At 41.9% G+C, this 14,754-nt stretch overlaps 1 protein-coding gene across 15 annotated transcripts in view; it reads left to right on the plus strand.

Annotated features, from left to right (window-relative positions):
• CACNA1C (calcium voltage-gated channel subunit alpha1 C) overlaps positions 1-14,754 on the plus strand; it is a 433,748-nt gene that overhangs the window by 343,769 nt on the left and 75,225 nt on the right. For all 15 annotated transcript variants that reach the window (XM_027680722.1, XM_027680736.1, XM_027680724.1 and 12 more), the window contains 9 exons: positions 1,715-1,774; positions 5,304-5,410; positions 6,878-6,965; positions 8,086-8,193; positions 8,894-8,946; positions 9,054-9,200; positions 10,085-10,286; positions 10,754-10,912; positions 13,785-13,895. In XM_027680722.1, the coding sequence (XP_027536523.1) occupies positions 1,715-1,774; positions 5,304-5,410; positions 6,878-6,965; positions 8,086-8,193; positions 8,894-8,946; positions 9,054-9,200; positions 10,085-10,286; positions 10,754-10,912; positions 13,785-13,895 (1,035 nt within the window). The remainder of the gene's footprint in view (positions 1-1,714; positions 1,775-5,303; positions 5,411-6,877; positions 6,966-8,085; positions 8,194-8,893; positions 8,947-9,053; positions 9,201-10,084; positions 10,287-10,753; positions 10,913-13,784; positions 13,896-14,754) is intronic.

Below are 14,754 nucleotides of genomic sequence, written 5' to 3' on the forward strand. Positions count from 1 at the left end.
ATTATTCCATTGTTATAATAACCAAATGTCAGGACCTACAAAGCAGCAATGCAATAGGATATTACCAGTTATAATGTATGTAATTTAATATAGGATGCAGTTAAGATCTATCCCCCTTGAAGTGGCCCTTTTTTAATTCTCTAAGTTGCAAAAATTTATAGAGCCCATGATGGCCTTGAGAAGAATTTGGGATTAAAAATTACACAGTGACCTAAAGAATTTTAAGTTACACAGTAGCAGTGATACATCCCCCCATTTGACATCTAGTGTCTGCAAATCAGTCCAGATTTGGATTATGCTTAAATAGTGCAATGTGAAATAACCCTGTAGTTTGCAGTAGCTGCCCCACTGCCCGTGGCATACCATGCTGTAAAATCTGAGTGAGGTTGCAGGCTCTGAAATACAATAAACACCTGTGGGATGGGAGAGGGCAGTTTCCTGTTTTATGTTTATTAGTGTGTTAGCAGTAAAGGTTTACATTTCACAAATTATAAGTTTTCTACAGCTTCCATATATTGGCCTTCCAGTTTAGAACTTGATTGTGGTAAAAGAGCACTAACCATGAGCACACAAAGCTTTGATATTCAGCATCTGTAGTGTAGATAGCACTGAAGTGGCTTGGAATATTGAAATATATTGGAAACTAAGACAGTTCAATTCTGGTCCCATTAGTCAATAAGAAAGTACCCATTTGCTGCTGTGGGTTGTCAATTGATTGGCAGTGAAAGACATTTCTGTCCCTGATGCTGCTGCTTTGAAAGCCCCTTTACACTTCCAAACTTGCTGTTGCCTTCTGTGACACTCTAGGGCCACTCTTTGTGGTCTGCTATACGTGCCATGGGTATCTCCATCACCAGGTCTAGGTTTCTGGGAATGAAGAGTGTTTCAGCTTGCTTGTTATTCAGGATGCCAAGGGAAAGATGTGAGATCTAAGCTGGGCACCTTTAGCACATGACCAAATTATGGTTGCAATGAAGTGGCTGGGATTCTGTTCAATTGGCAGAGTCTTTGTGATTCATCCTAATCCAGGGAAATTCAGGATAGAGAAAAAAATAGCTTGAGTATGAATTTGTAGTTTGCTTTTCTTCCTTTGAGAGAGAGCACAGGACAAGCCTGCATGAAAGTTAATACAAAGAAATCTCATGTTTTCCACTGAGAGGCCAAGCATTCTTTGTATTCCCAGCTTGGGAGCCTATTTGGGAAAACCCTTCAACGTCGTTTATTAGATTTAAAAAAAAAAAAAAAATCCTACAGCGACCAAAAAGTTATTTTGCCTCAATAGCCTTCGTGGGATTGTAACTCAGAAAAGATTTAATGTAATGTGTAATGTGCTTCTTGTCCTCTGTGCCAGGACCTTCACTGCATTCAACAGGACATCGTTACAAAACCATTCCCTATAGAGTCGTCCTCATTCCCTTGTGCAAAGACATATGTATTTGATTTTGAACTGTGATTTCCCATTCAAGTGATTAGTCACCGATCTACCCTCCCCGCTCCTATTCCCTTTTGTTTTTACAGATTCTCTATTATTTTGATATAGTTTTTACTGTCATTTTCACCATTGAAATTGCTCTAAAGGTAAAGTGCCCATCTTCTCTACCATTGCTTGTTCACAAGCTTACTAGTTTTCTGCGACTATCTGTTGCTAACACACACGCCTGTTTGTTCCTGGGTCATGCTCAGTACCACTAACCCAATTGTGCTTATTTTTCAGATCCTAGGCAATGCAGACTATGTCTTCACTAGTATCTTTACATTAGAAATTATTCTTAAGGTAACCAATCTGAGCAATACACTTGTTTTCTTCTTTCCTCCTTTCGTTGCTTTTCTTTCTTTCCTTCTCTCTTTCCTTTTCTCTTTCTTTCTTTCTTTCCTTCTTTTTCTTTCTTTCCTTCTTTCTTTCTTTCCTTCTTTCTTTTTTCTTTTTTCTTTCTTTCTTTCTTTTCTTTCTTTCTTCCTTTCTTTCTCCCTTTCTTTCTCTCTTTCTCTCTTTATTTTGTTCTCTTTCACTCTTTCTTTTGCTCTTTTTTTATTATTTTTTTTAACCCCATTATTATCTCTACACAAAGGGTTGTTTTTTGTTTTGACTTTAACATTTTGGTAGTTGCTTAAAAGGTCTTCTGTGAAATTTTAATATTCAAACTCATAATTTAGGGCCTATAGCAAAACAATGCTTTGTAGAAGAATCTCAATGAAAGGATGCAATGTTGGGGAAAGTCAGAAAGTACCAAAAAAAAAGGCCATCCCCTCATAAATTTCTCTCTCTACCCTGGCCAGTCTTTGCAAAACAGGATTTGTCTGCTCTGCAAGAAACTCTGAATACATACACCTCCTCTTACACACACTACACATAAAGAAAAGGTCTCTGTTCTGCACAAGTCATGAGGCTGGGCCAGGGGGCTGCTGATGACTTCTGTAAGGTTACAGGGTGCACAGCCAAGTAGGAGACAGGGAGCACAGTGCAAAAGCTCATTTTTTTAGGTGTAGAGAGATAACTGAGAGTACAAAACACTGAAACACCAAGGACAGTAGCTGCAAATGCAAACTGCTGCATTGAAACCTGGCTTCCCATTTCCCAGGAACATGCTATGTACCAAGGGGAATGTGCAGGAGAATGGTTTAGCTTGGAAGAAAATAAAAATAGGCTGCCTTGTTCTTAACTCTAATTTTCCCAAATTGGTAGGCTAATAATTTAAATAACAGTAATTGAGCAAAGTTCTGGCTTTCTAAATGCTACGTTCACTTGGCAGCTGGTTTTTTTTCTCAGCAAGCTAGTTCTAAGTGCTGGCAGGCAGTGCCTTAGAGTTGCTGAAATTTTGCAGCTCAAGACCTTAATAACAGTATCTATACTGAAGGCTGGCAAGCAGGGTGGCCCCTGCGTATTTTTGTAGAGAAACGTGCTTTCTGATATAACTTCAAATTGCCAAAGCTGTAATGTCCTCCGAAGAAATGTACATATTATGCCTGTGTGCAGTTTGCATCTGTGTTTACACAATAAACCTGAACATGCACTCATCACACGGCTGACCAAAAAGGCCTGTCAAAAAAAGGAAAATACCTCAACAGCAACATTTAAAAATAAAACTGTAATTCAAGGCACCTATTTGAACTTGGAATTACTAGTTCTGCTCACACTGAAGGAAATGGTAACAGTGGAAGCAGAACCTAAGCACTTCAGTGGAAGCAGAACCTAACCCAACCCACTGCCCTATTGCTCTGTTTCCATCAGGGAGATGTACTTCATAGTACCTGAGCCTTCCCACTGTCCTCCTGTTAACTTCAGTGGATTTATGACAACGCCACTGGATATTCTCTGAGTTCAAGTGGGAGAGGAACACAAGGCCTATAAGTTTAAGTCATAAATTGCTTGATTTCTCAGTGCGTGTTTCTCTGCTGCCTTGCATTGGGCACAATGTTTTGCACAGCAGCAAAGTTAGTGTAAATGGTAAGAAACAAAAGAATAAATGGCCATGGGATGTTCAAGGCTGTAGAGAAACAAACTTCATCTGCCCTCATGTTGCTGATGACAGCTGCAAGCCTCATGCTGCCATGGTGGAGTCTGGTGAATCTTAGCAAGGTGACTGTCAAGTTTTTTTTACCTGGCATCCTAAAAGGTTGTAGTTGTTTAATGCCCCAGATGGGAGGCAAATATAGATTATACACTCTGAGAGTTTCTTCTGAAATAACAAAATCTCTCAACAGGCTTGAGAGAACCACAGTTTATAAAGAACTTAAACTCAGCAGAACTTCCCCTCCTGATTTCAATGGTGTCTTTCTTTCAAGATTGCCATACAAAATCTAATCAGTAAAGGGCATCTTTACCACCTTTGTTATGGCAAGAACCCTCCTCCCTTCCCCAGTTGAATGTGTTTATAAGTATAAATTCTAAGCCAAGACCAGAGTTTATACTTCCTCCCCTTCTAAGTTCTGTCTGATTGATAGTCAGTTCCCTGATGTCATGGATGTTTGGTGAAAAAAATAATCTGCAATACCATGTGCCCTTCCACCCTCCTCTGAATAAAGTTGTCACGGGTGGTCATGGCTGGAAACCACCAGCCAGTATTCCATCCTGAGCTACTAGTGGGAGCCAGAAAACTCCAGTTTGAATTTCTAGTTCACGTTTCTCAGCCGGGAGTCTGGCTAGAGCTCATCACTGAGGAACAGTCTCATGGTGTCTGCTGCGGGTTACTTTAGTCACCTAATTTAGGTGAGATTCAGAGGATCAGACTTAGACACCTGTGTTCCTAACTGAAGTAATGGAGGGACATTAGCAGTTGTGGGGATGGGGTTTCTTCAAAGCAGCTACATTAGATCACTCACCGAGTCTAAGGTAGGTGAACAAATACCCCCATGCCCTCACCCTCTTCGACTGTGCCAGACTCATTTAGTCACTTTCTGTAACAGAGCTCAATCTAAAGTTTTCTGTTTACACTGTCACTTAATCCAGTTCTGGAGCTGTGATATCCTCCTCAAATCCAGCAAGTATTCAATATCCCTTCATACCTGGATGGGGCAGAATGTCCCTTGCGAAATATGTAAAAATTTTCTCTTCCTCTGCTGGGTGATGTTCATAATTATTACCTCCACAAAGAAACCACTCTGAAGGAATATTGCCCTGGGCTTTGTGAGGAAAACTCAGGGGAAAATGCTACAGCGTTTAGAATAAAAGTGGATGAAGGTGGACAGGAAAAGGGATATGGGACTGAGCTGAACAGAAGGAGCAAACTAAAGAGAGCAGTGATCCCTCCTTTAGTTCAGCTCTAAAGCATCAAATCCCTGAGGGATTCTGGTTTTCCTTCATGGAGGGAAGAGAGATCAGCTGTCCACTGCAGCTGGTCTAAGCACTAAAAAACATTACAAAAAAGAGCCCATTTTATTTTATATTTTTTATTCAATTTAGCTAAAGAGGCCTTTATATAATACAAGCATCATACTCACAAGTGTCCTCTGTCATCAAAGGAAAAAGCATATGATTGCAAAGAGTAGTTTTTGAAAACAGTCATTCTGCTGCTTTGCTGATTCTAAATGTTATGTATTCAGTGCACTCAAAGTGCATATTTTCATTGCTGAACTTTCTCTGGCTGGGTCTTTCATAGTTATCTTACTGTCTTCTTCACTCTCTTTTCTTTCAATGGGGACTCAACTTCTCCTTTGGGGCCTGGGGGTAAATTGTCTGCTATGTTAGAAATACTGCCCCTCCCCTCCCCCCCCAGTTATCTACTCTGAGCACAACCAGGTGGGTTTGGTTTCTGAACAGATGCTAATGGCAAAGTGTGTTTGTGTCTCCGTGTGCCTTCCTGCAGATGACTGCCTACGGGGCTTTCCTCCATAAGGGCTCCTTCTGCAGAAACTATTTCAACATCTTAGACCTGCTGGTGGTCAGCGTTTCTCTCATCTCCTTTGGGATCCAGTGAGTGAGCTATTTCCAACTGGCTATTTTTGTGGGGGTCGTAGGGTTGGGCTGGGAGGGATAGATCAGCCTCATTGTCTTATCTGGGTAAGATTTTTCTCATGAGCCTGTTGAGGTATTCATAAGGTATTTTTCTCAGATGACTCAAGAGCATTAAAATGCATCCTTAAAAGGGGAGGTAATAATTGGGAAAGGCTACACTGGTGACCAGGAGGTGAGGATCTTCCAGAAAGAGCAAATGAAAACAAAAAACTTGGTGTATTGGAAATCATGGCATTTAGCTTTGTTCCAAGATCTCTGATTCACTGTATTGGTTCAGGACAGTTCAATGACTTACTGTTCCCTCTTAGACCTCTCATAACCTCTTTGGAAAATGGGGTGATACTGTTTTGCTGTTTCCAGAGATGTTGTGAGTCTTGGTCAGTGGAAGACCATCAAGCACTTGGAGAGTTTTGTGATAATCTTCAAAGTGGTGGTGGCTGTTCTGTCACTATATTTTCTTTTGTTCATCTGTTAATTTGCTTAATAAGTTTACAGATTTATTTGACTATGTGGAACTCGGTGTGTCAGATAGGGAGTTTGCTAATTAGTTTCACATCTGATGAGAAACAAGCTTTTTACCATCATAGGTTAGCAGCTCACATATGTTATGTTCCAGTGCTAAGTCAGGCAGAAGAATTTGTAAGGTCCATTGGGCCTTCAGTCAAGGTCTTAATGGCACAGTGCTCGTTTTGACCTGCTGTTTCTTTCTTGCAGACCTAACTAGACTCTTACTATTTTAAAATAAAAACTGTTCCCTAAATCAGTAGGAGGACTTGATGTCATACAGCAAGAAGAAGATTATCAGTCAGAGTTTTAGTCTTGGAAGGTGCAGAGAGCTCTGCTGCAGTAGATAGTTGTGTTCAGTACTTAAAATTAAGCACATAGGTCATCCTAATCAATTCAGTGGGAGTTTCCACATCCTTAAATTTGTGTACACACTTAACTGATGTGTGGGATCAGAGGCCAAACACATTGCAGGATCAAACTCCAAATGGAGGGTATACCTTTAATGCTGGAGTCTCCTGGGCTTTTCACTCTTCTGTGAAAACTTTAGTAGAGTGCTTCTTCGAGCCTTATCTGAAAATGCCTTGTAATGACTACATCTTGGCACAATTTCTATGTCATAGATATCTAGAGAGTCATTTTGCCCTGCTTAAAAATACATCCTGCCCATGTTCCGTTTCCCCTTCATTAATACAGCAGAGATGGTGAAAATGAGGAGAATACATATTGCTGAGTCTGCCCAGAACAAGAAGCAAGATAACATCAGAAATTGGTTTCCTTACCCCTGAAGTGCCATAGCAAAGAGTTGACTCAATATCCTAAGCAGCCTAAGGCTATACAGGATTTCAAAGATCTGCTCTCACAGCAAACACCCCCCCCCCCATTGGTGTATCGCTCAAATCTTCCAATACTTTCTTCCAGGTCCAGTGCCATTAATGTGGTGAAGATCCTGCGTGTTCTGCGAGTCCTTAGACCACTGAGGGCCATCAACAGAGCCAAAGGACTTAAGGTTAGAAGAGTTCCAGTGCATTCTATAAACTACATAATTGGGTTATTTCAAGCTACAAGGACTTTTGCAATGGTTCAAGTAGCAGAATCACAGTATGGTTGAGGTTGGAAGGGATCTCTGGAGGTTGTCTTGTCCAAAAACACTTCTCAAGCAGGGCCACTGAGAGCAGATTGCCCAGGACCGTGCCTAGATGGCTTTTGAGTTATCTCCAAGGAGAGAGACACCACAACCTCTCTGGGCAAACTGTTCCGATGCTCAGTCCCCCTCAGTAAAAGTGTTTCTCAGTGTTCAGATAAACCTTCCCTGTTTCAGTTTGTGCCCATTGTCCTTTCAGTGGGCACCACTGAAAAGAGCCTGGCTCTGCCTTCTAGGCATCCTCCCTTCAGGTGTTTGTGTACACTGACCAGATTCCCCTGAGCCTTCTCTAAGCTGAACAGTCCCAGCTCTCTCAGCCATTTCTCCCAGGAGAGATGTTCCAATCCCTTAGTCATCTTTGTGGGCCTTTACTGGTCTTTCTCCAGTATGTCAATGGCTCTGTTGCACTGAGGAGCCCAGAACTGGACCCTGTACAACAGGTGTAGTCTCACCAGTGCTGAGTAAAGGGGAGGAATCACCTCCTTCAACTTGCTAGAAGTTCTTTGCCTAATGAAGTCCAGGATACCATTTGTCATCTTTGCAGTGAGGGCTCATGATCAGCTTTGCATCCACCAGGATCATCAGGTCCTTTTCTGACGAGCTGCTTTCCAGCTGGGTTTCCCCCATCACCACTGAGCTTAAATTATGTCATTTTCTAGGGTTACAGATGGGCTTACAACCCTAAACATAACCTTGCTGTATTATGTAACCTCCTTCCTGTGGACTGTTGGGTGCCCAACTATGTGAGCTGGTGCAGCAGGAAGTCTGAGAGAGCTGAGCTCTGGTTTTCCTATCCCTTTCTCCATGCTTCTGAGAGTAGAGCGAGGACTGTAACAACTTGGTCCCCTTTCCTGAGACTTTACTTAATGGGTATTAGTTAAATAAATATGGTTTTATTTGTATTTTTAGTCTTGGGCTTCTCCCTTAGCCAGAACAGTTCAGAACAATCCTGCAAGTTACTTTTGTTCCTTTCTTCCATTTACAGCATGTGGTCCAGTGTGTGTTTGTCGCCATCCGAACCATCGGAAACATTGTGATTGTCACCACTTTGCTGCAGTTCATGTTTGCCTGCATTGGAGTTCAGCTGTTCAAGGTAAAACCATTGGACCCATTCATTCATCCATTATATTGAACTGTATTAAGGGAGGGGGGAAGAAAAATAGAATGAAGAAGCCTGAGGAAGGGGAAATGGAGTCGTCTGTGTGAAAGGCAAAATATTTAGAGTACTGTCAGTGTTACCTGGGCTTCTGCTACCAGCAGTTCTCCAAAACTGAACCAGGCATATGCAGAACTCTTCCCCATCATCTGTGATCACAAGAAATCATCAGTAACCTTCTCCTTCCCTAAACAGCTTGTGGCATGACATGGTGCCAGGGAGGCAAAGGGGGCTGTTCTGAAGGATTGGTACTCACTGGCTCTCTACCTCCCACCTTGCAGAGGAAGAGGCATGCCAGATAATCATGGGAGGTTATTCATTCACTTCTTTATGTCTGCTTGTATTTCTTTGCCCTTCACCACCCTCCTGACAACAAGTGTTCTGTAGCACTCAGTGACCATGCACCTCAGGACATACACATAAAAGTACTGTGCAAGCAGATGAAAGGCTGTGCTCTGAACCACCCAGATGCAGGAAACTCTCAATGCAAGTTGCTCAAATCTACCTGCAAAAGAGCATGTAAACATATTCACAGTTGGTTAACCAAGTAGTAAATGTAGATGCCTTGCTACATGATCTGCCCTAACCCTTGCACTGTCAGGAAAGGAATCTTCATTCCTCTTTCTTTCTTTTCAAGGGCAAGCTGTATAGCTGCACTGATAGCTCCAAGCAGACAGAAGCAGAATGCAGGTGGGTCTGACCTTTTCCAGTTAGTCCCCTTCACTGGCCACCCACCCTCAGTGCCTCGTGCTGGAGGTGCAGTTCTGCCCTGTTCTCTCTCTGCTCTCCACCCACAGAGGGTACTACATCACCTACAAGGATGGGGAGGTCAGCCAGCCCATGATACAGCCTCGGAGCTGGGAGAACAGCAAGTTTGACTTCGACAACGTCTTGACTGCCATGATGGCCCTCTTCACTGTCTCAACCTTTGAGGGCTGGCCAGAGTGAGTGCTTCTTGGACCACTGTCCAACACTAGCAATGTCCTCATTCATTTCAAAAGAGAAAATTCAAATGCAGAGCATACACTTTCCCTTTCTAAGTGTTAAAATAAGTCTAAAGCATTAAATGTAGAAATAATAGCAGCAGTCATTGTAGTCATTATGTACTTGGTGAATTCCTCAGGGCCTGCAGGAATTTCTGTTCCTGTGATTGTAAACAACACAAAGCACTGTCTCTAGCTCTTAAAAGGTGATTGCCAGTTGTAGCAGTGATACCAGTATTTGTTACAATTATTATGTATACAAATGGATATAAAATGCCTGTCAGGCACTTACTAATGTTGCAGATTTCCCGATGGAGTCAGCAGGGCAATGTGAAACACAGCAGTGCTATGTCTGTAGTATTGGCAGGCATGGGATGTCTTACAGGCTGTGCTGTCTGTGCCACAGGAGCTGAGGACTCCCACAGAGTCACCCGTGACACGAGCATGCAAGTGCATCAGGGGGCTGACCCTGACCTGTGTCACCAGGTGATGACGAGCAGTGTTAACAAATGTTAATTCCTGAAATCCCCTTTTCTCAAGAAGCTTAGCTCCTTTCAACACAGACTCTCCTGTCTTTTGTTAGCTGAAGGGCATAATTTTGTTCTAAATTGTAATTGTTCAGCTATGAAAACATTTCACCTCTGAAGAGATTCAAATGTGTAAAGTTAATAAGAGCCATGTCTTCTCTTTTGCAAGTGTTTGCACACAGATCAGTGCAAGTCTGCACATCTGTGAGTGAATTGATACAGGCAGAAGAAAATCACGAAGTTAAACTTTATGACATCACTTATAAGGCCTCAAGGCAGTTGCAGATTTTCTCTGCATTTGGCTCTGTTTGCTTTCAGGTTGCTGTATAGGTCCATTGATTCCCACATGGAAGATGTGGGACCCATCTATAATCACAGGGTTGAGATCTCCATCTTCTTTATTATCTACATCATCATCATTGCTTTCTTCATGATGAACATCTTCGTTGGTTTCGTCATCGTCACATTTCAGGAACAAGGAGAACAAGAGTACAAGAACTGTGAACTGGACAAAAACCAGGTAATTTACAACACCTTGCTGTCACTGAAGTTAGAATATGCATTGAGAATAAGTGTTTAATAGATAAATACATACAGACAGGAACATGTGAAGCTCGCCAACAAAATAAAACAATAAGTTGGCTTTGCTGACGTCCTTCAGGAGTCAGGTAGAAAAAAATCTTTCTGTAGGATTTGCTCAAGGGACAGCAACTACTTTAAAATATTTGTTGTACCATTTGTTTCACTGAGATTAGATGAGAACGACACCATTGTCTGGCCAAAGTAGATGGCCAAAGTAATTGCATATGGAACTCTTTGACAGGTAGAACATGCACATTCAATTATGACCTAAAAGAAATTCTTGTACCAAGCATTTTCATTTCAGTAAAAAACTCGAAACTTATTGTATTTTTATTATATTTGGAGGTAGTTCACCACCCTGATATTTTGGTTTGCAGTTTCAAATTGACCCTGCCTCTTTCACAGCGCCAGTGTGTAGAATATGCCCTGAAAGCCCGGCCCCTGCGGAGATACATCCCTAAAAACCAGTACCAGTACAAAGTTTGGTATGTGGTCAACTCCACCTATTTTGAATACCTGATGTTCGTTCTGATCCTGCTGAACACCATCTGCCTGGCCATGCAAGTAAGTAAACAAGCAGAAAACCTTAAGGTGATCAATTAGTAGACTTTTGGGGGGAAAATATAAAAATGGCCGAGGCTGAGACCTGCTTTAACCTTCACGCCATGTGTTGAGAGAGAGGGACAAGGACATGACAAAAAACCATTTTACCCTGTTCGCTTCTGATGATGTTTCATTAAAATGAGGGATCTACCTCTCATCCTCCCTGCTGCTAATACCTGACACTTCCAACAACTCTGTTTTACCTCTTTAAAAACAAACAAATGAAAAGAAAACAAACCACCAACAGTTACATCACAGAGCATTTCAGTGGCCACTGTAATAATAAGTAACTTCTCAGTTCTGACTTGTCTTCTACGAAATGCAGCAACAAGCCCAGAACTGCCACTCACCCAAGCTCTGAATTTTAAATTTGGGTCTTTTCTGTGTTAAAAAGTAGAGAGCAAATATTTTGGCAAACAAGGAAATCAAGGAAACGGGAGAGAGAGGGTAGGAAGGGCCTAGTATCTCCTTTATTCTCAGTTAAGGACCATAGAAACTGTCTAGAAAGAACCTCAAGAGGCCATATTGTCTATTCCACCACTTAAAGGCAGATTCAGCTCCACTTGAAGCCTTTCTTGATAGATGCTTGCCTAACTTGCTTCGCTACTGATGCTAGACTGCCTTACTACCTGCTATGCTTGTATTCATTTTCCTTACTGTGAGAAGGTTTTCCGAACATTGAGTGTGAATCCACCAAAGAAACATTTGCAGCTGGATCTACAAGAATAGCAAATAGTGACATATGTAGGTGGAACAGCAGTAGAGGAAGGAGTCAAACCCTTTACTAAGTAGCCAGCTTACAAAAAAGAAGTCTTAGATTCCTTTCAGTCAGGAAATGGACCCTCATACACACAAACTGTATTGTGCATTTCCCCAAGTCTGTACTTTGCTGACTTGTTCCTTCCAGTCTGTGTCTGCCCAAGGCCTCCCTCACATCCCTTTCATTTTCAGTAAGTCTCAGACTACACCTTCTAAGCCTGTCTCTACACTCTCAGTTTGCTTGGCCACTCGAGACCTGGTCTCTTCTACGGTCCTTCTGCTTAAGAGCTGGTCTGTGTGTCACTCTCCTCCCTAAAACCCATCCTTCCTCCTCACCCAGTCAGGCTATGAACTCTCTTCCTTGGTCTTTGGCCCAGACAGTCCAGATCACCACTCTTCAACCAGTCCTTCTCTTCCTCTTCCTTCACAGGCTCACTGTTGAGTTACCCCTGCCATGAATCATCTTTCTGCTCTCTCTCCCCCTTCTGTTTCATTCTCTGCTGCACTTTTTTTTGCTTCACTAATTGTCCTTTTCTGTGAGTTCAACTCCCATGCATTCCTACACCAACTTTCCTTTTGACTACGTTTTCCATTGGATCAATCCCAGTCTGCCCACTCCCAGTCTCCCCTCAAAACCAGCCTGTTTCCTGCCTCTCACTAACAGTCTAAATCTATATTCACAGGCAATTTTCACTTTTCACTTTCCTCTCACTGTCTCCTGCCCAATCTCACCAGATTTCCCCACTTTTTCTTCATCTGGTCTGGCTCTTTTCCACCCCATTGAAAAGTTCTTCTCTGTTCTTTTGCCTAAGGTCCAAAAAAAGGAGTGAGGCAACAAGAGCACAAGAAAGTGCTCTGCTCTCAGCTGCAGTCTCTCCTGCCCTGTTCACTCTGAAATTGTGAAACAATGCTCAGTTTCTGTGACAGTGGTGCAGGCCCAGGGCAGGTAGAGCCAGAAGCTGAGAGATGTTTGTGAGCCCACAGGCAGGACACCATCCCTGGAGATTCTAGGAATTCTATATCCATCTTGAGAGAAGTACAGTTTCTCAAAGGTTCATACTATGGCCAAATTTGACTCAAACATCATAACAGGCAGCAAACAAAAGACACATGCCAGTAAAATTCCAGGTTTCTAAACAGAGTCCTGCAAGTACTGGAGTCTTTCAAGAAAAATGATACAAGAAATTCTGAAAATGCCTCAGTATTATATTTTCCCCGGCCTTGCTTTCAGCTGCAGTTGAATTGTTTTAACTAAAACTTCTTTGACTAGATTACCTTGAGCCAACACAGAATATGAAAATCCATCCCAGCTGGTTAAAGTTTATTAAAGTTAAGCAACTACAAATGGGGTCTTGTAACATGAACTAGAAGATGACCTTAGAATAAGGCAGTGCAACCAGTCTCAAGTATAATGATCTGGAAATAAGGATATGAAGAATGACGTGGCAACATTTGCAGAAGATACTACTTGAATTAATCAATAGAAGATAGAGAGTAACTTCATAAGATCATAATAAAGTTAAGTGAATGGGCAGCATGATTGCAAATTTAATTCAGAGTTGACAAATGCAAGATAATGCATATTGGAAAGATATGATTTGAGCTGCTGATGTACTTTGCAGAATCCTGAATCAAGTGTAATTACTTGGGGAATGACTTGGTATCATTATGAACAACTCAGTGAAGCCCCTGTTTGCTGTGCAATCACAATCAAACAAAAAAGTGATCTAAATGTTAGGGAAGGTTGAGGTAACAACATAATTCGAGATTGTCTTGTACCAGTATACAAATTTATAGTGAACTCTCAATGAGAATGATAAGTGTGATTTTGGTAGCCACCACTCAAAAAGATTTTTTTTAAAAAGAGGAGATCCAGAGCCAGGTGGCAAAAATGGCTAGAGGCATGGAAATGCTTGTGTATGAGGGAGATGGGGATTCTTAGTTGAAAATATTTGATGTGCTAGGCTCTTCTTTAGAGAACTTTGGCATGAAGGGAGATCAGGAGGGGTCCTGTGTGTTCCTACCCAGCTGGTATGTCTGATCCTCACGCTGCTGCTGGGATGCTATTTTTCAGCACTACGGTCAGAGCTGCATGTTCAAGGAAGCCATGAACATCCTCAACATGCTCTTCACTGGCCTCTTCACTGTTGAGATGGTCCTGAAATTAATCGCCTTCAAACCCAAGGTAGGTGCCATAGGCGTAGGTTTTCCTGGCCTCTGTGTGTGTGTGCATGTGTGCGGGGCAGCTCTGAGGAGAAGGAGGAGGTGAAACTTTCTGATCTATTACCCCACCAATAACTGAGCTGGACAGTTGCTCTCTGGATTGGAGTCTCACTTATATTTAATAACTTTTTCACTGGAGAGTAGACACACGTAACAAAAAAAAATAAAAATAAAAAAAGGCAACACCTGCCGATAGAGAAGGTTCCTCATTCTCTGTTTTCATTAAGTTATAGTAGTGATGCTGTGTTAAGGCTATAATATGTTTTCCATTCTGAATGTTATTCTAATGCTCTCTCTCTGACTTTCCTTAAATAATTTATAAATAGCATCTCATGATTAGTCTTCTGACCCAAGTGAAGTTAATCAAGCATGACTCATTTTGAGTTTTGAGTTTTGGAAAAAAATGTTTCTTCAGGGAGAGCTACATCTCAATGATGGTTTGGATTGCTTTAGTTTTGAATTCAAGACTTCATTGATAATATTCAGTACCCCAGCAGGTCCTGTCTGAAAGTATTGTCCTGTGCATTGGGCCGTGATATTATGCTAGTATAGCTGTACCATAGGGTATGATTATAAGCTACAATCTCTTCCAACTAAGTTCTCACAGCTGCTGCAGGACAAGGACAAAGATGCTGACCTCACATAATTACCCAAGACTTTCTTTTTTGGGGTTTAAACTCGGTCATGTGTCACAAGGAGGCGAATCCAGATACCTAAGTACAGCTCCCTCATGCCATTTCATATGTTCAATGATTCTTTGACACATGGACCTGTGTCTTGAGGGATACCTTGATACATTGAGTGGGTGGTAAATGGTGCCT

This window comes from Neopelma chrysocephalum, unplaced genomic scaffold, assembly GCF_003984885.1.
Source record: "Neopelma chrysocephalum unplaced genomic scaffold, ASM398488v2 Primary Assembly neopelma1_59, whole genome shotgun sequence".
Classification (NCBI taxonomy): Eukaryota; Metazoa; Chordata; class Aves; order Passeriformes; family Pipridae; genus Neopelma; species Neopelma chrysocephalum.